The sequence below is a fragment of the Ptiloglossa arizonensis genome, chromosome 8, assembly GCF_051014685.1.
Source record: "Ptiloglossa arizonensis isolate GNS036 chromosome 8, iyPtiAriz1_principal, whole genome shotgun sequence".
Lineage (NCBI taxonomy): Eukaryota > Metazoa > Arthropoda > Insecta > Hymenoptera > Colletidae > Ptiloglossa > Ptiloglossa arizonensis.
The window spans coordinates 10,806,639-10,831,441 of NC_135055.1; the positions used below are offsets into that span (position 1 = coordinate 10,806,639).

The 24,803-nt window shown below is 35.6% G+C and overlaps 2 protein-coding genes across 3 annotated transcripts in view; one reads left to right on the forward strand and one right to left on the reverse strand.

Annotated features, from left to right (window-relative positions):
- Positions 1-24,803, reverse strand: part of LOC143149887 (1-phosphatidylinositol 4,5-bisphosphate phosphodiesterase epsilon-1) — a 577,853-nt gene that overhangs the window by 320,630 nt on the left and 232,420 nt on the right. The gene's annotated exons all lie outside the window — the stretch shown is intronic.
- Positions 1-24,803, forward strand: part of Alpha-catr (alpha-catenin related) — a 115,830-nt gene that overhangs the window by 89,523 nt on the left and 1,504 nt on the right. The window contains exons 3-11 of one of the 2 annotated variants that reach the window (XM_076318054.1): positions 527-804; positions 4,309-4,551; positions 9,452-9,715; positions 13,263-13,514; positions 13,788-13,947; positions 14,145-14,263; positions 14,854-15,183; positions 18,925-19,131; positions 21,588-21,992. In XM_076318054.1, the coding sequence (XP_076174169.1) occupies positions 527-804; positions 4,309-4,551; positions 9,452-9,715; positions 13,263-13,514; positions 13,788-13,947; positions 14,145-14,263; positions 14,854-15,183; positions 18,925-19,131; positions 21,588-21,992 (2,258 nt within the window). Of the gene's footprint in view, positions 1-526; positions 805-4,308; positions 4,552-9,451; positions 9,716-13,262; positions 13,515-13,787; positions 13,948-14,144; positions 14,264-14,853; positions 15,184-18,924; positions 19,132-21,587; positions 21,993-24,803 lie in introns of those variants that run through there. The other variant, XM_076318055.1, reaches the window with a different exon arrangement.

The following is a 24,803-nucleotide window of genomic DNA, read 5'->3' on the forward strand; positions in this document are numbered from 1 at the left end:
CACAGAATTTACGAGGAATTCGTGCAAAGTGTTCAAAACTGATTTTTACAAAGCTTTGAATATTTATATATAGTAAAAGAACTAAAAAGATTGGTAACTTTGATAGTTAGGGCAATAAAAATACTCCAATTTTTTCATCAAAGTATATACCGTATTATTTATTTTCTATCGAAAACCACGAAACATTTCTCTGAGAAGCTTCTACTTCTAATTGTTCTCAAGGTACCATTAAAAGAAGAAACTATAGAAGACAGTTTCATCCTTTAAATTTAAGCTGTTTCGATTATCAAAAAAGAAAATATACATCTCTTATTTTTAGTCGTTTTAAAATCCTGCAAAGTCTCGTCAAAATCGGTGTCGGACACTTGACGATTGTTAATTGTTAACAGGAAATTTGAAACGTGGACAAGTTAGACAAAATATTACGTAAAAACAGGCAAACGCGTGTTGCTATTCAAGTTCGTATCATTTATTGGAATTTCGACACATAGGAGATCGTGCTAACGTAAATACGATTATTTTCCAGGCTCGGCGATCGAAAAATTATGCGAATGCGCGATGGAGGACAGCCTAGCTGACCGAGGCTCTGTCGTCAGGGCTGCCAGATGTCTTCTCGGTTCTGTGACAAGGGTCCTCTTACTGGCTGACATTGTCGTGGTCAAGCAACTCCTTCTTGCAAAGGACAAGGTGGCTCGCAGCCTTGGACGTCTCGAAAGTGTCTCGAACTTCACCGAATTCGTGAAAGCATTTAGCCAGTTTGGGGCAGAAATGGTGGAGCTTGCACACCTGACGGGTGATCGCCAAGTAAGTGATTAGTTTTATTTTTCTACAGATAGCACTTGTACGCAAGTGAGAGTAAGTAAACGATGTCTCTTGTAAGAAATAGATACTATATTAATCGTGAGAGAACTTCTGGAGTGTTGTTTCGACTGACCCTAGACAGTTCTAGATTATTTACAACTTGTAATGCTTTTTTTACCAGGACCTTTATCTCGATTCTAACTATCCTCTCAGTAGGCAAACTTAATAGTTTTGGTAATAACACGAAATGAATGTATACTTGATAGTTTGATAATTGCATAAAATGAATGTAAAGTTAGATTTGATAAACATAGTTTTGATAATGATATCAAATAAAGATATAATTTTTATAGTCATCGTACGATTAAAATCAAATAATAAAGTAAGAGATAAACGCCTGTTGATGATTTGTTTCTGGTTGGTAGAAGAAAGAGTTTAAGATTTTAGAGGTTTATAGTACTCGTTGAGAAGATAAAAGAAAGAAAAAGTACAACATAGGCCCTCAAATCAATAGATCCTTTCGATGCATGTAAACAGAAAATATAATGTAAACGAAAAAATTGGTTTGAAAGTGGATCAGAGTATAAGTCTACAATGTTCATGACACGATAAATGGTTGGTATTATAATCGTGTCGTTATTATGAAGAAAGACCCATTGAATATCTTTTACAAATGTGAAAACAAAATTTTACATTTACATCGACAGGATCGACAGCTCTCAATGAGTGCTATAAACTCATTTGTAACATTCTACAAAACACAATAGTAGTATTTGCTATTATATTGAAGTAACCTTCTTGTCAAAAGTTGTTTGTTTTGTTTTAGATTGCTTGTAGATTCTCCGTTCAGGCTAACCTAAACAAAAAAATCTACTCACACACCTAGATGCTGTAATTGATTCCTATATAAACGAAGCTATTATATCTAGCTCTAAACGAAACAAAAACCCACTTTATACACACCTAGATGCTGCAATTGATTCCTATATAAAGGAAGCTATTAGATCTAGCTTATTATAGCCGCGAGAAACAGTTTAAGCAAATTGCCGTCTAGCGATGTTCGTTACGGCGTTGCTGGCTAATAAGAAGAGTTTAACCAGATAATCGTCTCACTGGCTTTAAACTCTTCTTATTAGCCAACATTTTCTAATGAACACCACTGGACGGCAATTTACTTAAACCATGTTTTCACTTAAGAATCAATCGCTACATTTGGATACATCTAAGTCAGAGTTCATTGAATCAGTTTTAATAATAAAGTTACTACCACCCCGAAATAAAAACCAGCAGTTTTTTGTCATAAAAAATGGACTATTATGGAATATTACAAATTCATTTAATTCGAATCTAGTAAACTTTAATTTCGAGAGGAGTCTTAAATAACCCAACATTTCAAATTCGACAGAAGTCACCCTAGTTGTCGTTTCTATTTTCAAAAATCAACACTGCTATCACTTGCGATGCAAAATACAATTTGCAATGCTTCGTTTCTACAAAGTTTGATGGAAACTGAACGAATAAGTTACCGTCTTCCGATTTTTTTATACTTAATATTTTAAAGAATAAAGTATTTTAAAGAATAGCTACGAACACCTTAATGAGAAGCAAGAGCTTCGGTTCAATTGTAACGTTGTTGTCGCAAATGTTACACATGAAACTTTGTCGTGGAATTATTATTAATTCTTTGATATTGTCCTTTTTCTACAGATCCGGTATAGAAATCTTTTTTTACCCGTAGCGATGTTGCGTGCATTGTCAAAAATAGTTCGCCACGCAATACTTGGAAACGCTTGGGTTCATCGATTTCAAACGTGTAGTATCATCGACTCAATTCGGATAGCTGCATTAATCCTTATTTGGCTCGCACGGTGCTTGTCGTGTTCTTGACAAGCTTCGTAATTACTATTCCGAAAATACTTTCCATTATTTTGCACTTGTTTTAACGATACCATTAACCAACGGAACAATTGAAACAGAAATAATCGATCGCTGACGCCCATTTAATTGGTGACTGACGAAACCAACAATAGGAGAGAAAATGTAATTCCAATTTAAAACCACCGTGTTGGAAACAGAATTCGAAGTGCTCTTCTTCTGTGGTACTTTAGGACGTTACGTTCAAAGTGAGTTTCGTTATTTTTACGGAAAATATTAGAAAGTGCATTTCGATAAAGTAAACTAGAAATTCGGTCTCTCCGTGAAGGACAATATTAAAGGGAAAACAAACATGAATTTCGGTTCTCGTCGATACATTCCATCATCTGTACGAGGAAGCTTTTATAAATAAATTCTCCTTTCTTCTTTGCCTTACGAAAACTTATCCAAACCACGGAAAATACTCTTTGATGGATCATATACCATCTACTTTAAGGATAGCATCAATAGAAAGTCTGACGCTCACTTACCTGATAAAAACATATAAAAGGTGCATTACTCGTGGAAATAGAATTGCTTTCTTCAGAGTCTCCGCTGTTATAACTTACACAGAAAGCTGTACTTCGCGCAAAAAACAATAGTGCTTTTGTATGCTGACAATCGGAAATATCTAGTCTTTGGAATATGATTGCAAAAAAAAGAAAACAAATAATAACGATATCGTAAAGGTATCGATTTAGCCTGTAACAATTTACGAAATCGATCAAAAGTAACGTGTCCTACTACAATCGATTAAAATAACGTTACATAATTTCATATACGAGATAACTAAGTTTTAGTTTCGTAAAATCTATATACTTAGGCAAGTTTTAAACTACTACAAAGCGTACTACTCAAATATATCTGTTACTCGATTGTTCCGTTTTGGTCCATAACATTTTATTGTGAAACAAAACAATCACAAATCGATCGACAAAATATATCAATATTCGACAAATTTTTGTTATAGATGGATATACAATTTTATCAAGTGTTCATCTTCCTAAAATCATATATAGATATTGAATTCGTTAAATTTTATTTGAAAAGTTTAATTTCCATAGAAATTACGACCAGTTACATGAAATCATTTTTCTTAGCTTGGGAAAAGTATCATCGAATCATCCAAGATAGGAAGCAATCCAATGTTCAACTTTGAACAAATATAAAAAATCGAAAATTATAGATAGCGATATTAATGTGGATTATAAATCTTCCTTGTTTCTTAATTTTTGATGATTTGTTCATCAGATACTGTTTCCACCAAATCTTTTTCTATAAGAAAAACACAAATTAAAATTTTGCAATCAAATTTAACGAATCTGCAGTTTAATCTATGCAATCGATAAACTGTTACGTAGTTGATAAACATCTTATAAAATTACTTATTCGTGTTGAAAGAAAATCTCGAAATCTACTTTTTTCTTTAATCCGTCAACCTTAGGAACAACCCTTCGAGACTTCTATTTACGATGTCCAAAGTCTGAAGCCAAAGTTGGTAGAGAATGTTTGGAATGCGACGAATGGAGAAATGAAACAGCAGTGCATGCTCGTAGAACAATAGTGAATGGAAGAAATGTTTTGAATTTCTAGAATGATCTCAAAGACGAACGACGAAGGGCGCAGATGGCCGCTGCTCGCCAAGTTTTGGAAAGGAGTACCATGATGTTGCTGACATCTAGTAAAACCTGCTTGAGGCATCCGGAATGTCCATCTGCCAGAGAGAACAGGGACACTGTGTTCTGTCAGATGAGAAGAGCCATGGATTTGATACACTACGTTGTCAAAGACGGTGTGTTGGACTGCAGCGAATCACAGTCGTACTCGAACTCCCAGGTAGGTGATTCAATCAAGATACAGGCAATCAAAAAATAAAATAAAAATTGAATACAATTCGTTGATGATTATCGTATGTATACACGATAATCGCACGTTAAAGTATTTAAAACAAAGTTAGTGGGATATTGAACAATAATTTTAGTTTCTCGTTTCGTTACGAAGCGATACAAACATTTAAAAAATAGAATAAAAGTCTAAAATAATTCGTTAAAAAGAAGTCAGTAGAGTAATAAACGAAAATTATAGTCCAATTAAGGAATCGTGCATAAATTGAAGAAAAGAGATATACATTGCAAAAATCTAGAGATATTCTATATATTGCAATATTATGAACAATAAAGGAGTTTCAATGATTCCATAGGTATTGAATATTTTGTCGGTTAAAATTAGAAATATTTTTATGTTTAGATAGAAGTTTGTTGGCTCCTCTTTCTAAACATAGTCCTATCACAATATGTACTCTCACTTTGACTCTTTTTAGCATATATGTATATACTAGACGGGTATGCAAACTTATGTTACCGCATGTAGATTTAGGATTTCCGTAAACCTTGTACGTAGGCTTTGAAATTTGATGATACATATAAGAATTATGATACAACGATATTGAAAAATCTAGAAATACCTCGTTTTTGGGGGGAAATTTTTCAGATTTACCACGTATAACAATTTTGAATATTCTATTTTGTATAGAGCATACACAGTCGTTTTTAAATTATACTTTCCAAGATGTGCGCTTATGCGCATCCTATTTAATGAAACTAAAACGTTTAATTGCGATCCACGAATGCAATTGCGTGTAAATATAAATAATAAAATGAACAGTATCAGAATGATACAGGAATGAATCTGTAAGAGTGAGAATTATTATTCTTTCAAACGACCTATTAAATCGTATAATAATGTTACACGTAATACGTTCTTGACTCGTGGCATAAATAAACATGGTTTAATAAACCCTTAAGGATGCAATGGCCTATACTTCGCGGACTTTTGGCGCCACCGAACGATGTTTATTGTCTTCTCACGTTACATATAAACGTCGACATACATTCGTAGAAATCATGCAAGGATAGAGAGAGAATCGTTTACAATGAAATATATGAGAGAACTTGGAACAAATCCAAGGAGCTTTCGTTCGCTAAGTTGTGATCCGTGGCTAACCCATAACGCACGATTTCGGTGACCTTGTGCAGCATTGGCCGGCTAGCAAGACGTAATAGACGAGAAATCGAAATGATCTTCTTATGGTCGCCAGAACCATAAAGAATGACTGTGATTTCCGTAATAGCTTCTTCCATTGACGAACAAAAAGAGAAACGCCAAGGAGGCTGAATAGCTGAAATAAATCAAAAAACGAACGTTACGGTTCGATTACTATTTTCAGAGAAATTCGATAGTGAAAGAGACAAAAAATAGAACAGTTGGGCAAGAAAATTGTCAACGATACGCATAAATTAAACACAGATCGTTCGTTGCCTCCACTTTCCGACTGAACTAAATATTACACAACTGTTTTTTAAGATTGTAAAACAATCGTTAAAAATGAAAGCAAATATGTTCATTTCTTTCATTCTGTAACTAGTTTCTAGAAAGAAAGAATCCTTGGAGAAAACTAAACAATAAGAATAAAAAATACATTGACTTTATCATCGTGAACAATTTTCATATGTACATTTAGGTAATTATTGCTTTTAATTATTTCTCGTTGGTTTACTTTCTCCTTTTTTTTTATACATTGGTACAATTTAATGGAGCAGAAGTAATAATGCCCAACATACAAGAATTTTATTTTATTTGTGGTTTTCTTTCAAATTCGATTAACTCCCATAATTATTTTCGAGTGTTTACAATTATAATTTTAATTTCATATTTATAGATCACAATTAATGAATTCGAAATTTCAGCGAAAGGCTCCAATTTTATAGAAACAACACGAACTGATACGATAGAAATAAAATTGATTTTAAAAAAGAACAAAGGATAAATAAAGTTTAAACAATGAAATTAAAAATGTAGAGTTATTGCGTGTTATCGTTGTTAGGTCTGGGTTAGGTAAATATAATACAGTTGTATATTTTCAAAAGAAATATGTCTATTTCTTTCTTTCGACGTTTCAGTCTCCTTTTTCTAGGTCTTTGTCGAAAAACTATTACAGAATTTCCACTGATGTTATTCAACTACAAATTCCATACAAATTAAAATTAATACCAACATTAAACAAATAAGTATACGCGTGCATTGTTTCAGAAAGTCTAAACAATTATTTTTTCCTAATAAAAGAATTTATTCGCATCGGTGTGTACGAATGATATAATACTTCGTAACGGACATCGATCGTCCAGTAGCAGACGCCCGGTGTATCAAGTTCCTAAATTGAATTCGCATTCTGATCTCTGGAAAGGGGTAGAAAATAGCACGGAAGATGGAAAATTTGACCTCGACACGTTTTATTCCCTACGGAGATGACGTTGCCGGTGGAAACGCGAAGGATGCACCCTTGCGCTCGACAATTTTTGGATTTAATCTACTCGATGGTTTCTTATCCGATGCGCGCGATGAAATGTGGTAGCCGAACGTTGAAAACATTCCAAAATGTATTCCATACGCGAGCCAAAATGCCAACACCGTCTGGAGAACGCGTCCGCAACTGGAGCATTTTCGAAATTTAAGAAAGACCTCCACCGTGGAATGGAAGCGATGTATCGACAGCGATGCAAATTGATATCGTACCGCGGATAAAGCCGACGCATAGCGAACGACGCCGAAATGGATGTCATCAACGTTGCGGGGCAATCTTCGGCACGTGCCAAATTGCAGCCTCGCGATTCCGGTGCATTAATGCACCGACATTATTTAAATTTCTTGCCAGCCAGGCATCGGGAGGGCAGCCAAATCTCACGGAAGAACAATGGACTAGATACCGGGAATTTATTTAGTTTAAATGGTACCACATTGCCCACTTCTCGGTGAACTTATGAAGCGATAACTGAATTAAACGCGGTGCATATTATATGCGCTGAAACGCGAGATCGTGGCCCCGAACTACGTAGAAGACAGTTTCCAGACGTTACATCTAGCAGATGTCTCGCACTCGGGGCACACGATTAAAAACTAAACGATCAATTTATTACGAAGTCGTTCGTTGTACCTTCAGCCACTTCCTGTGTACAAATTATTTATAACGAAAATTTGTTTCCAACGAATTGGTGCGAAACTCGATGCAAGGTATACTCTGGTAGTTTTTTAACATTTCATGACTAAACAAACATCTGGACAGGTCATAGCCACATCCAGTTAAAAATTGAGGCAATAGACGTATTTAATCGAGGCTCGACAGTAGGGTTGAAACTATTCGAACAATTTAATATTCGAACAATTTGATATTCGAAAATTTTACAAGTATTCGAATGTTACGAATAAAGTTTCAATACTTGAATATTTGGATATCATCTGAATCGATAAATGCGTTCCTGACCTGGAATCAAATTGCTCGAAAAAAGTTCATCGGTTTTTGTAGAAACGCAAATTTAGTCGGGCAAAAGTCTTCGTTCGTATCTTCACTCGTGAATATTCAAACCTCGAAAAGTCTTCGATGAAATCTCGAATAACAGTCTCCAAACTATTAACATTTCGAACAACTTTTAAAACCGATAAAGAATTATTTTAATTCCAATGTAGTAAACGTAGTTGTTATCGTATAACTTATATACTTACAATTGGTTTAAATATACGATACGTAAAACTTACTAAAGCGCATGTCTTTATTAGGCTATTGGTCTCTCGCCATTCTTGATAATATAAAAAGAATTAATTTACACAGAAAGTAGAAGCGAATACGTTTCGTGTCTATAAAGTTTGAAAAATTTACACGGTTAATACAGACCACAAACGTGTGCATTATAATTGAATTTTAAATTTCTCACGGTCGTTCGTTCGCGTTAATTCAATTATGGAATAACCTTATTTTTAGGTTCTAGTCGTTTCTGGTAACGGAGATTAATTTTCTAATTACAGAAGATTACTTCTTATAAAAGGTTTATATCTCTAAATTAAAATCGTGTTCAATCGTTTCGTTGTAGTTTTTTTAATTTCATTCAAAGTATCCACCTTATAAAAAATATGATAAAGAGTGAAACCATTAACCAACCATTTAGAAAAATACTTGAAGTAACAAAGCAGTTTATATCGTGCAGATGAACCAATATTCAAGAACCTTTAAAGGCAAAAGTAACACGAGATGCTCATTCGTGTTCAAGGATCGCGTGTCAGTAATTGCACCAGAAAAATGTATAATCTTCAACAGAGATATTTTATAGTCGAATGCACCCTACACGTAGTTCAATGCAATCGGTTCAACTTCAATTACGTATACTGACCAGAGAACAGAATATATTTAAATACAGTACGTCATCAATGTTCCACGTATCTATAGACAATTATACTAAACCGTGTTTTCTAAATAAACATAATACTATCCTGCAACACAAATGCAATATTAAATGTGAATTTCCATCGAATTCCATCTCTTCATTTTGGGTAAAATATTTGATAAAAACATTATAAAATCAGAAATTAAAAATCAATAAACGGTTCGTAAAAATAATTTTTGTAGCACTATCGAATACTTGGTATATTTTTAAAATATATTATATTGATTCACGGAAAGAAAAATATATACAAATTGTTTCAACCCTTTCGTCTAAAATAGTTTTCGTTACAGTATGGCACACACGTTTTTAATTGAAATGTAAAACTGTGCGCGTTGGAAAACAAAGTATGCAGTTATCGTACGTTGCGGAGAAAATTACATTCAAAGGGTACACGATATTGTGAATGTAAAGAAAAAAAGGGGTAGAGGGGGAGAAAGTTTGTCTGACTTTGTAATTAATTCCAGAGTCCACAGCAAGAGGACTGGGACAGCAGCACAGCTTTCTCCGCATTGAAACACTTCGAGAGACTCGTGGAAACAACAAGGATGACCCTTCTAGGGCCAGGTTGTCGAGAAACACTCACGTCGGCGCTCGATACCGTCGTCGAAAGGACACAGGACTTCACTGACAGCGCATACACCAGCCACGAGCACAGAGAGAATATCCTTTTGCTCTGCGATCGTGCGAAACTGGAGCTCAATACGTTGCTGCGAATCGGTAACAGCATGGTAAGGAACATTTTCATTCGATAGTTTCCAAGTATTCGTTAAAGTTCCCATCTCTAACGAGAAACAACCTCAAGGCGTTCAATGCTAATAATAACTTGTAGATTCGAAGCGCACCCAAATATAAGGAACACTTATATTCACTTTTTAAGTAGCAATTCAAGCGTGAAGGGTGAAACTGCCCTTCAAAGTTGTGCATTGGTAACCCTCTGATGGCTATTTTAAGAATTGTGAAAACAGGGAAGTCGCCCCTCAATTGCTATTTTGAGTGCAGGGAAACTTTATAGGCAAATTCTTTCCAAGTTTTAATGGAAAATAACACAGAGTACAGATTGGTCTAAAAATACAGAAATACGTGAGTGAAAGAATCATTTTTAACTCCTTACTGCGTGAATTTTATTTTCTCTTTCGAAAGAGCAATTATTTTTTTAATCATTCACACATTTACGAATTAAACGATACGCAAACTAAACAATAAATAGGTGAACTTGCAGAACAGGTTTTATGTTATTATTTTACTGTAAAGTTCTTAATGCACGTAAAATACTGTAATTTTCAAAATGAACGTATCTAAAATCGAAAAACGTGGTGATGTAGCAATTAAACTAAAATACCGATTAGTTTAAAATTTAAAACATTTCACTGACTCTTTCGTAAAATCCTCAATGTACAATATGATTTTCATTTTGTTTATATGTAAAAAACTAAATGTTAATTTAATTCTATAGATTATGTAATTTCATAATGTCAATTTATCCTTCTTCTGCATTTACTAAGAAATCATTGATAGTATGTATATAAATAGGATGTTGCTAGTGAAAGGCTAACTATTCAGTGTCGTCTAAAAAAAGAAAAGCTACAATTACACATTTTATATTTTTAATTATCAATATGTGTACAGTGTCGGTGGAAAAAGTACACATTTACGATCGACTGTAAATTTAGTATGAAAACAGTTCGCTGTTTCCCCCTTTAAAAAAGTTTTCGAACAAAAGTGATAAAAGTGAATTACTAGTATTAACTTTTCTATTAATTCTGTTTTTTAATGTGCACACCGCGCGTTACTTTACTTTCAAAACTCAACAAGAATTTGTAATAAAACGCTCTTCTCCTACAGTTTACGAAACAACGTTAAGAGAGGTGAAACATCGAGAATAGTTTCTTCCCTTTGATATAAATTTCCAAAAAAGATACTCGTTGTTTAATTTTTTTTTTTTTTATAGATATTACTCGATTGTTCAATACTATAAGACAAACCGTTAAATATGATACAAAGATGATACAATCGAAAAGTATATTCGAAACATACAATTGGTGATAATTTAGCGATGATTTTTATCATCGGTGAAATGAACTCGCTGTTATCGAAATACGCGTTAAAGATACGTGAATTTATACCCGTTGCATTTGCATTAAATCGAACTGACTAATTGAAATGGGCCCCTTTATCGAGGATTCGAAGCTTCGTTGCTTTGAATAGAAAATCGATATGGCTTTTGGTATTCGCAAAACGAAGAAATCACACTGCCGATAATGTCTAACCGTGGGCAGAACAATTTGCCCGAGTGAAGGGAAGATTTGACGCAAAAAAATTTCATATAATACCGGATTGTACGTGGAAACGTAATCCGAGTTGGCTTGGTTCGCGTTGAAAAGAGCTGACATTCCGACGTAAATCCGAATGAACGAGCAGGCTAAACTGAATCAGTTATAAGAGCCTATTGCCAATGAATGGACACGGGAGACCAGCCGGGCAATTCCCTCTTTAAAAATGAAGGTAAAAAGACACTTTCCTCTTTGTCAGTGAACGTCGAGTGTATTCATAAAAATACCCACTGCACATTCGAACGCGTAATGTTTTCCTTTTAAAAATACACCGACAACAATTCATTTTTGAAATAATCGCACATTTTTTATATCATACGGGACCGTTGTCCGCTTAATGAGTACCGAATCGAAAGAAAATGCAAAGTGACTCGCAGTAGTCACACTTGAATAACATCATTTACACGTAATTATCTGCTGTTTCTGTCGACACTGATAAACGTTAGACGCATTTAAACATTGTGCTATATTATCAGGAACAAAGGTGATAGAGTTGCTGGTTCTAACGAGGTACTCTATATATAAAGAAAAATGTTTACCATTGTTTTAGTACGTTCACTACAAAGACGATTTTTCAAATTTTTCTCTCGGCACTGCTTTTGGTTTTTTCATCATTTGTGCTTTCACCAAAAGTTTCCGTAGAGGTCTCGCTATTTAAACAATTGTTCAGTTTTTACATAGCCTTATTCGTATTTGAATGTTAATCCTTAAAAATAGCTGTATAGTGATCGAAACAATACTACTGTACAGACTTTTGCAAATTTATCTGAAATGAAAATAGGAAACGACTACATGTTTGAAATTATATTTCAATCTTTCAATAACTGAAAATCGATTTATTTGGAAGGACAGGTATTTCAAATAAGCTTTGAAATAACAGTGATATCGTTTCAATAACGAATAAATATTTACTCGACTACCCTAAAATTGATTCGTTATTTATAAACAGAAAATTCGTATTTCAACGAAACACGTCAAATTTTCGTCTTATTTTAATCATAGAATATTATAGCAGAATTTGTACGAGTATCTGTTGGACATTCTGTTTATTTATGATTTGTACACATCGTTTAGTCGAAGTTATAAATACATATGTACGATGGACGATGAATGCACGAAGTTTCAATTAAGTGTATTCGATATATCACGAATGTAAACGTTTCATCAATTTGATGCCACAAATAGATTTGTAATTTCCTCGATTTATTTATACTTAAAATACACGAAGGTATTTAAAGGCGTTCAATTTTCGGAACAGATCGGTGATTTCGAAAAGTATCTCGTTATTCCAAATACAAAAAAGACAATTATTAAGTGAAAATCGTGGTCTCGTGTACGAACATGTTTTACTAAATTTTCTACGTTGACTTAATTCCAAAACTCGTTGCACCAATTGCAATAGATATTCGAAAGTTCTTCCTTCTGTAAGGGCACACACTTTTATGCACTAAACTTGACAAAGTATTAATCATAATTATTCAAATCTTACTATTCCGACGATCGAAGGTAATGTGGATACTCCAAAATATTAAAAATTAATCAGGAATGTATATTTCCTTCGTTGGAAAAATTAATATCTCTTCCGAGAGCCTTTTCTCCAGCTGAAAACATAGTAACTGAAAAGATGCTCATAGTAAAAAAAAAATAAACACATCAGATTTCTTTGATCAAACTAGAAATACTTCATAAAATATAGTCACAAAAATATCTTAAGTGAAAATAAAGTTTAAAAAAGATTCAAGAACTTGATCCATAGTCCACGTCACGTTGCTCAAATGCTACGAGTATTCGTATAGAATATTTCGAAAAGAAATTTTCCACCTACGTAAAATGAGTCTTCGTCGATGGAATGGACGGTGATAAATTTATTATTGGTAGATAATCGTTGTAACGTGGCAGGTGTCGGTGGAATCGCGAAACGATTATTCGTATTATCTTGTGTCAGAACTACGAAGGTGGCGGTGGGTCTCCAAGTTCGGAAATGGAACAAGCCATGCTGGGAGTATTACGCACCACCAGGGATCTTCGCCAGCAACTCTGCGCGACGACGATGGAGCAAGCGGGTGATCTCGGGCAGGTAACCAAAGCGGGCCAAGAACTTGTGTCAACGATCAGAAATCTCGCTTTGGCTAACGACATAAATCGCCTCCAAGAGAGCAGCGACAGATTTCACGAGTACATCGACCACATCCTCGAAGTAAGTGTCTCGTTCTGATTTACGATCGATTTCGTGCAGAAAGCAAGCTTGTTTTCGTACTTGAAGTGTTTTCGTTAGATTCGAAGCTCGAATCGATTCTCCTCGCCTCGTGGTTCAATGATATCGACGAAATCGGATATCGCGCGAAACTACGACTAAACAATTTTGAAACCGAACTGAAAGCTACCAACACGCGCACAGTGATTCGAACGATCTTCAATCGAGGACAACTCGTCGATTCTTATTTATAATCCATCGCTTACTTATCGACAGGTGTGCAAAATGCTGAGACACGTTGCGCTTTCGGAATCGTTGCAAGTTTCAGCGAAATTTACGGAAATTAATTTGAGAATATACGGTCCCCAAGTGGTGACAGCGGCGCATACGTTGGCAAGGCATCCTACTAGTAAAATCGCTAAGGAAAATCTGGAAGGTAAATTGAAGCGCATCTGGAAACACAGCTTGTCCTATTTGAATTTTCGATTCTTGAATTATCGTCTGGGAGTACGTTACCGATGGAACCCTACGAGTATTGAAACTAAAATCTTGAAACTGTGTACACAATTGCGGGTACAGCTTCGAATTAAATAAAATCGCACCGATAAATTAAGTTTCTCTCGTACATTTCAGTATTCGCCGATATGTGGCAATGGCTCATGACCGATGTAACCGCAGTAGCGAAAGATGTGCTCGAATTGAATCAGAATCGACCAGAGAAACAAGTGTACATGTCCTTGCCGCGGCCTGGAGTAAGTAAACTTTTAATATCTTATCCTTTCGTTAGTTCGCGTTCATTTTATAACGAATCTTGAACGGTTGAATAATCTTCTGTTCGTTCTGGTTCGTAACACGTACCGAGTATAATTTAGTACGATTTTTGTAGTACTTATTTTGTACGAAGACTTATAATGTCTATGAAATTTGGGTTCCGCTTTCATCAACTTTGTAAATTTCTCATAAATCGGTCCTCGAAATATGCGAAAAACTTGCAACTATTGGAATAAATCAAAATCTGAAAACGTTTCTGTTTACTTCTAAAAGATTCGAGACTCGACTGTTTTGTGTTGCGTCAATATCGCATGACTTTTCATTCGAATCGTATACGATGATTATCTACCGGTTAAACGATATTATAAAAAGTATCGCGATACCATTTCTTACGCGAAATGATCAAGGTGGCCCGAACGAGCCTGGTCGCTGATCTACGCTGTGTATTGAGCCCGGTTCGTGAAAACTGTGCAATGCCCAGCACCCAAGCCGAGCGGTAACTCGGACGGTTGGCAAAGTGTTAATTAAATCTAGCCTGAATTCTCTGACCAGGTCCTGCGTCTATTTTCAGAAACACGGCACCACGAGCAAGCCGCTGAAACCGGTGAGATTGGACAGCGAGGAGCAAGCAAAGATCGCGAAAGCCGGCCTTGAGATGAAGCTGATCACATCGGAGATGGACGCGGAAACGGAGAAGTGGCAGGAGAGCGGTAGCACCCTGGAGGAGAACAACGACATCGTAAAACGCGCGAAGAACATGTCCTCGATGGCGTTCTCGATGTACCAGTTCACCAGGGGCGAGGGCGCCCTGAAAACCACCCAAGATCTGTTCACCCAAGCTGAGTATTTCGCCGAGGAGGCGAACAGATTGTACAAGATTGTGAGACAATTCAGCTACCAGGTACGTGTCACTTACCGAGACTTCGTACATCGAAATTGCAAAATGATACACATTTTTAATTGGACTGATGTTGAGATGCTATGTATATACGTGCGCACACGTACAGTGACTTCTGTACGTACACGTATACATGTACATCGCCCTTTATTTACGATCATTCTTTTTTACCGTTGTTTATTATTACACGGATTCTATACTGGACTTGATTCCGAGTTTTTTGATCCTTGCTATATTGGAGATATTTTTCCTTGAATTTCGCTATTGAGTTTCATTTTTACGTAATTGCGACGCCAGAGCCACGTCAAATCCAAGCATCGCCTCGACTCGATTTCATCGAAGAACGGAGTCGAAATTCATCTAATCGTCGAAATCGTTAGCGTCGTCTCGAGAAACGAAAATCAAAATCATTTTCCTTCGATTTACTAACACCGGTGATGGTTATACGCGTACGAAACGTATTGCATCGCACCGATTCGATCGAATTTACCGACACGGTTCGTCAATTTTTCAATAATGGTAAAAATTTCGAAGTAGCGTCGAATTATACAAGTAACATTGCAAATGGATTCGAGGTGGCTCCGGTGTGAGTTATTAGCATTAGACATGTTCGAATTAACACGTTTGCTGCCCTTTCGACCCTCCTAGCTAGGCCGAATATATATAGTTACCTGAAACCATTTTGATCTCTTTATACTCTTCTTGAAAGAAATCAACAAAAACGCTAACCTTGTAATATATTCTGTATTATGAAACCCTTTTTTGACCCTCGCTCTTTGAATGCCTCCATCCAGGTAACTCTTTCTCTCTTTACTTTAGACCCTTGTTGGGCTCATAGAGATCATCTTCACCTTGTACAGATCGTTCACATTGCCGTGCATACCGCTCGTTTTTCTGCGAATTCATTGTTCCAGTTGCTGTTAAGTGTTGTCGTTTCTCTTACATCACTACACGTTATTGTTACATACTTATTATACGCAAGTGTTGCTATGCAAGATCATGACACCTAGTATGATCACCCTAACAATCGTTTCTTTTGAATGACGTAGCGTAACTACACCTATTTTCTTTTACCAAAGAAGAAAGCACGTTGTTGCAAGGAACGGCCAGTTTCTATAGCGACTACGACAGTAAAATAATTTTCCGTTGGTTAATCGATTAATTAAGAACAGGCGTCAAATGCGCCGCCTCTCGTACTGGGAAAATTAATCGACTCATGGAGACGAATATCGTAATTGGATAAGAGTGTGAAACTGAACGAACAGTAACATGCTACAAATTCACACGATATAAGTGCCGAAAGTAAACCGAAGTATTCTTCTTGCGTCAAGTTTCATACGATCGAAATTTGAAACGACGAAGAATATTCGAACCTTCTTTTTCACTGTTAGTTTATTATTTAGGACTAGATGAACGAATCACATTCAAGTTTATAATACTTACCACGATTTATTTGCACTCGCGATAAAAAAAAAAAAAAAAAAGAGAAAGTATTTGCCGATGCAACGTCAATTAGCGATTAAAGTTTTCCAAGAACGTGATTCTCGTTTCAAGAATTAGACAAACTATCGTTGAATTCTCACTCGTCGCGCCATTGAATTAACTACGATCATTATTTTGTTGGTAAATCTATTTTGTGTACATACATTTATGACTTTTTTGTGTACGATTAGTAAGGTGTGTTTTAGATGCTACGGGAATGCTTCCGTCTGTGGACGACGTCTATGTGCATTGTGGTCCCCCTCCTTCCACTATCTGGGGCATGACTATTAATGTCTCAGTTTTTGCCAGCTTCCGATTCCATTGTTCATAAAAATCAATACTATTATTAACCGACAGCTAAGGTGAAGTTACCGCACTTGTTCGCAATGCATCATACTCATTGAAACAAATGTATTCATAAACAGCAATACATCACTGACCAGAGAATTGAAATTGAACAATCTGCAAAATTTCTAAAATTCATGAATCCATTAAATAATCACGATGATGCACACGTGCATCAAGATGCGACGATGCACACGTTAAACTGCCAGCACGATGAAATGTACCATCGTTGCCGTGAAACTAGAACGTTTAAAAATTAAATAAAGTTCTGAAGAAAATACACATTGGTACGATTATCGTATCGATTTTTATTTAAAAAAAAATTCATTCGAAAATCTGAAATTTGAGTAATAATTCCCAAGCAGCGTTGCTTTCATTTTATGAATCGTTTGTTTCAACTTCGTCTTGGCTGTACTCACTTTTGCAAAGTTCAGTTTAATCTTAAGAGTGGTTTGATTGTATAACATTCGAGAAGCTTGCAAAAAACAACAAGGTCTGTACTATTTCACTGTCATTCACACAGTCACTCTCTAATGTTCTTCTCAAACTATTTACACTTTCCGTTCAATCTTTTGCATTGTGTTCTATTAGGACGGATAGAGAATCTTTTTGTTAACTTATTAGATGCAATCTTACAACTATCCAAGATTCGTATTTTAAAGTATTTATTACTAGTCGACGAACAAAGAATAGAATCAGGCATTGCTTTGAAGAGTTATTTAAAAAAACGCTACATATATATGAAGAATAATTTCGCAGGGCAAATGTGATTGGTGGTTTTCAACGATTATTTAAAATACGATTAAACTCTTTTTCAACCAAAAAACACATACAATACTAATGGTTGTTAAGAAAAATTATTCTATACGTCTGTATGATCGTTTCCAATTTTAATCAAATTATTATTAAAAAAAAATAATTTAATTGCAATTTATCGTAGATAACCCGAGTTTAATAGAATTGAAATTTTGTATCTAAGCAACTGGAAATAACTTTTATACTCTTGTAACCATATTCATAGTGACTCACGAAATTGATCAAATATTTTCTTTTATTATACTTTTTATTTAATCAACATATAATAGCTGATTATATACATTTTTGAAAACGTATTTGACATACTTAATTCAAATTTTTACATTGATTAAAAAAAATACAAGACATGAAGAAAATTTATTGGAACAATAATTAAACACAAATGTAAGGTTTCCATAAGGTTTCTGCATCGTTCAAGACTAATTTCATTTCATTGTTTTATTATTTGATTTACTATTTTAGAGTGGCTACTCAAATTCCATAGAAAATCGTTGGAGACAAATAAAAAGAGTTGCTAATTTTAAAGAAACAAATTCAAATTTATCATTATTGTAGGAAATTGTATTGAAACAATGTAATGAAATTTATCTTAAAAAATTTTTTAAATTTATGAAAAATGTGCTGAAAAGAATTCAAATTATTATCAACTCCTTATTGTTCAGATAAATACTTCCTTTCAGTATTTCTTATGTCTTACATTTTTTTTATTAATGTAAGAACTCAAGCTATGTATTCCATACTTTTCCAAAAACGTATAGTGAGTGATTAGATATTGATTAAATAAAAGAAAGTATTTGATAAATTACGTGACTTATCAATTACTATCAGCTTCAATCAATATAATATTTCTGTCTTAAATTTTGTACACTCGATTAATATCTAAATGAAAATTGTGAGATGTAATTACGTCAAAATTTTACATATTCCTTAACTGTGTAATTCAGCACAACGCAACTATTGTCGCTCTTTATTAAATTTTGTATGGCATATGCATACATATGTGTGTATACTTGCTCGAATCGTTGTAAACAGTACACGAACGCGTTTGCCTCGCGATACGAATGACGACGTAAGTTTGTATACAATGTTGCATGGGCGTAGGTACCAGGGGGCCCGCACAAGAAAGAACTTCTGGAAAATCTCGATCGTGTGCCGACATACGTCCAGCAGCTCCAGTTTACCGTGAAGAACCCCACCGTTGGAAAAGCCGCCACCTTCACGAAAGTCGATAACGTAATACAAGAAACAAAGAATCTGATGAACGTGATTTCGAAAGTGGTCACCACATGTTTCGTCTGCGCCACAAAGGTAAGATACGCACACGTGTCGATCTACTCTAACCATTTCTCTGTGTCGCACACAAAAATTCAAGTATCAATTGCACAGATTACGATTTTTATTCACCTTACGATTTTGTCTTTTGTTCAGTATCTTTAAGTTTTAATTTTGCGCTCGAGAACGGGAGAACGTTCAGTCTTTGCTCTTTGTGATATTTTTTCAATTAGTAGATCAAGCAATTATAACTAGTTTCATCGTACAATATTAATGTTATCGATACTCCATTAAGTTCGATGTTAGATTCGATAGATTCGAAGACTTAGCTTATCGAGCTCACGAGGAAGGATTGAACAATACTTTTTTATCATAGCTAGCTTTGTGTCAGCAGGAGATGTTTAAATTTTTTATAAACGTATAGCTGTGCGTAAAACTTTGAAATCGTAAACAGTTTATTCTGTGCGAATATTTGTCGTAAGATAATCGGTACCAGTGTGAATTCATTTTGTTTCATCGTTCCGATAAGAGAATAGAAGCTTACGTATTTTACCGATGCATGGGCAATAATAATTATATATATATTATATTAGAGCAGTGATTCTTAATCTTTTGAAACGCGCCTACAATATAACAGAAAATTCTTCATCTTTTCGAGCTCCGGAAACAATTGGAGCTAAAAATTCTGGCACGGTCCTTAATCGTGAATAATAATCATAGAAATTGTATAAAATAAATATTCAATAGATCAAATCTATTGCGCAACCTTTCACGTCACAGCGGTGAAGAATCACTGTGTTAGTATTCTGTGTGGCAAAAAGTGCATCTTGTGCTGCTACCATTATTTTCGTTGCAATTTCTTTACCATTGAAAAATATCCAAATTCCTCAAAAATTATGTAAGTGAATCGATGGAATAATGCACAAGAATCAGAATAAAAACTCAAACTCCTAAACTTTTTCATTGCAAGAGTATATCACCTAACACCGATAGGTTGTATTTAATTGGGCAACTTATACAATCGTATTCTACTTAAATAATAACCAAGTACTATTGTGTGAAGAAGCAAGAACCCCAGATTTTCTTTCCCAAACTGTGCATATTTGTTTACATCTATCTCAAGTATTATTCACATCTATCACGAGTATTTGTGTACATAAAGAAATATTAATTTATTGGAAAAACAAGTTATCCAAAGTATCTTGGTAAAACAGATTTGAAAGTTGTGACCTGAAGCAAAAAGACAAACAAATATTGAAGATAAATATTTACCTTACCGATATCTTGAAATTGATCAAAAACATCGAAGATTTTAGAAGTATTGACTTTAAAGAAAAGTAGAAAAATTATACAGCAAAAGTAAAAAATTATTGCATATATTTAAAATACATTTACTCTATACGTGTTTCAAATTTCGTACAGATTGGTTCATCAGTGTGGAAGTTTTTAGAGACGTGAACTAGGAAAATGTAATTTGGAGAAAATCAGCGTTAAAGTTGAACACCGCGACTCTACGGTTTCATCTGTGCAAGCAACTATGTATACTGTGACAAAGTTCGTTACTGAAATTCAACGATTACTTTAATCATTTAATTACTTTGATTAAAAGTTAAGCAAGCGCTCCACATCCACCGAGCGTTCCGACTTTATTTGCTCGCGGTTGGCTTTCAATCGCCTACAATTTCCCAAATTTGCCGGATTTCAATCTAATCATTTATAAATGTGTTTCCGACTTACGAAACTTCAAGGAAATGCAACGAAACAAAGTTTAATTTATAAACGACTATAGTAAAAGATACCCTTAATCATTTTGTACCTCTCAAAACTGATTTGAATTCTCTGATAAACTCTCTGAAAATAATGTAAAAAAATGATTTGCTAAATTACTTGCGATGACGATTAGATCTCACCACAACCACCACGTTACACTTCTGCCACAAACTTCTAAAAAAAGTTCATTCTGAACTTCGTACGCGTTACTGTACAAATGTTTTCATCTCTCTAGACAGCTGCCCGTAATGAACGCTCACACTTGGTTATTATTTATATAAAAAACGAACACAAAGTTTGACCTAGGTTAACCAATCAACATTGAATTCGATACAATACTCAATCTTAACGTCTCCGTAAATGTTACGTTTGTTCGATCGGCTTTTGAAAATATTTAATTATCCATAGAGATATTATTCTTCTCGTTTTCGTTGAAATTTCTATCAGTAGCGCCTATCTCGTTTATTTTTGTCACTGTTTGTTCTTAGATCGATTCTCATCTCCGAAGATGATACAAAACTGAGTAACATTCGTCTCGTTTGCACAGGCGAAAGCTTCTACCGAGCGCGGTTCCATTTTAATATTTATTAACCGATAAAGGTCTATCACCGGTGTCTAAATCACCGCTAGGTGAATATTCGCACAGGAGGAACGTAAAAGTCGCAACGCTATCATATCACGCCTAAAGTGTGTACATGTCCTTCCATGTATTCATCGAATAGCACAATGTCACCATGCCGCAGTACGTGGAGCTCAGTCCGACAACGGTGCCTGGCCTAGGCGAAGAGGATTGCTTGTACCCAGTTAGTCCCCAATTGCTACCATCGACGAGTCCCTACGTGCAGCCCCATCCCTTAACCTCTGCCCAATTACACGGTATTTTGAGAGGACCTGGCCTGAACTTCCCGCTCTTCAATACCAACACCCTACCACTACCGAGTTCCACCAGTGGCTCACGTAATTCCGCTTCCTTCGTTCATCCCTCTGTCCTACCATACTCGTCGACCATCCACACGACCGGTTGTGGACCACAGGCACCGTATTGCCTACAGAATCTTCAGCTACTGCAGCTACAGTTGCAACAAGCGCAGCTGCAGCACCTAAGACACACCACTCTACCGAGATAACACAGACTCTCGTTGCACCGTGAAGGTCGCATGTGTTCTCGTGCGCAGCCACGATGCTACATGCGCACGCCGAAGCACTGTTCTTTCTTTTGCACAGGTTCGACTTTGGTTTCCACTTCTTTTTGTCGTTTCTTTTTACATTTTGATTTTGTTTGCCGCTTACGACGTGTTGCTTTCGACGGCGTTGTCGTTATTACACGTTTGTTCTTGGTAACGCGATTGGCCGAGGGTGAATGATCGAATTACGATCGATCGAGCGACACGTCTCATGGGAAGTGACTTTTCCAAGGGGCGAGCTTCCATCCGTGGAAACACAGGGTTCTGTAACTACGAACTGGGTTAATCAAATTTCATGGTTTCGATGAAACCGAGACGAAACTGAATTCACCGTTCTCGAATTAATCTTTCGACGTGAGCGTATTCCGTTTCAAGAAGATTCCAATTAATTATTTGTACACGGTTGAATCTGATCGATGTTACTCGAGAAATTTATCGCGATATTTGCGGTTCCTCGAACGAAATGAAAATCGAATATTCTTATCTCGGATACCTTTCAGAAATTTGCGTTTCTCTTTTGTCTTTGGATTACTTGTTACGTACCTACGTACGTTACGAATCGTAATTGAGAGAAATTTCAATCGGTTGTTTATTAAATCCACATGGTCGGAGGATATAAATTAAATTTATTTTTGTTCGACAAAATGTCGAGAAACAGTGCAAAGATTAAAATGTGATAGAGCGTAACTAGCTTGAACGGAATTTAAATATTGGGTCAATTTATCGAGTTCGATGAATTCAGTCTCTTATCTAGTTTATTGGGTGTCCCTCGCGAAGCAATTTATCTGTAATTAATTATTGAACCGTCTATTTGCAGGTATTGATCGATCGTTTTCAGTCATTTGCGTTCGTCTAGTATTTTTTCCTTTACTTCTTATGGCTATTTTCATGGAACATTTTACGCGTAGGCATTTCTGTCGCTGTAGTGAACTGGCCTGAATATTTTCTTACTGTATCTTTGCAGACATTTTGATCGCAACAGCTTTGCTTCGATTAACAAGTTACACGGTGACAATATATGTACAACATAATCCACAGCACGAAGGTGAACTGATAATCGATCTACTGTTTTCAGCTGTCTTTACAGGAATGGGCGCAATGCAATGTTCCGTAACAAACTTCATTTCTTTTTTTTTTTCTATTCGTGTTACGGTCTGATATACCGAGAACTACAGAAAATAACGCTTACTTTAATATACTAAAATAATAATTACGAATTACTTTCTCAAACATCAATTTGTAGAGTAATAACATTTCGTACATTTTTAATATCGTTAAGGTATTCTTATGCGATAAAGTACCTAACAATGCTGTTTACTTCTCTCGATGGTGGGACCGTTAATAATCGCGTCAACGACGTTTTCGAAGAAGTTTACACGCAACTAAAATAACTGGGATAATTAATATCTAGAAAGCTAACATGTCGTACGAAAGTATTTTGGAAATAAAGCGCAATAGCTCCGAGTTTATTTAAAGTTCTCGTAAAAGAGATATTTATCGCGGTGGAACGTCTCTTTTTCATTCCAAGTTCTATAGTAAAACATTGCTCTATAACGTTTAAAATATATAAAGTGCCAAAAGTCTACCAGTAAAGACATATTAATATCAACAATCAAATCTAATCTTTCGCTCGAAACGGATTCCTATTCATACATTAATAACCGAAATAAACCCGTTTATAAATTCGTGAAAATATAAAAATATTGTACAATTCGCGAAACTTTAGTAGGTGTTTATACAACAAAGTAGAACGAGTAATAAATACTAATAAATCCGATTTCGCGCGAACAATGAAATCGTACACGAACTCCAAAATATTTCTCGTGCGACGTTTGAAACGAGAGGGGAATTATAGTTGGAACAAAAGCTTTTGGCTTCTCGAGGTCACTTTGTTTTCGCCACCTGTCTCGGTTCTTATTACATACGCATCGTAGATACGGTAACTCCTCGATAAAAGACATAGTTTCGGGTCCGCGGAAAACTTTTTAAGGAGGGACTGTCGCGAATTTGTCGCTAGAATCGATATCTTGTATCTCGAGACCCAATCATCTGTGAACCTATGAGCGAGTGCAATTGCAAGCGCGAGTGCAACTGCAAGCACGGATCGTGTTCCGGGCGATCGGTGACGCCGAACTTCAAAGCGACGTCACACGCGCATTGGCGTAACAACGCTAATATACAAATTGGCAACTTTTATATTTCTCATTGTATCTTCGCGAAAGTATTATCGATGGATTGATAAATTCGTTCTCCCAATCGAAATGAGACCAAACTCGGCCGTATTCGGACAATGTTCGCTTACACGTTGCACAAATCATTTCCAAAGCTGACACGTCGTACGATCAAACTTATCGAACAGTACAGTACTATGTTGCTCGATAAGTTTTATCGAACGACAAAACTTAGCGAACAACCTATTATTTTGGAAATAAAACACAATAATTCCAAGTTTATTTAAAGTTCTCAACAGATATTTATCTCGATGAAAACGTTTCTTTTTTATTCAAAGTTCGATATTGCAGTAATTGCAATGGTACAAATACTCGTACAAATTTACGATCCGTTTTTATCTCCACCAGTTCTAAGAATTGACTTCGCGGTATATGCAGCCTCGACGTTTCCTATCTAAACTAAATAAACGTATCCGAATCGAGTATCGTTATCTCTCTCGCACTGGATATTCCTCGTTTCGACTGTTTACCCATCCCGAGGCGAGCGAGAATTCCTGGATCATCCACATCCCGTGATAACCGT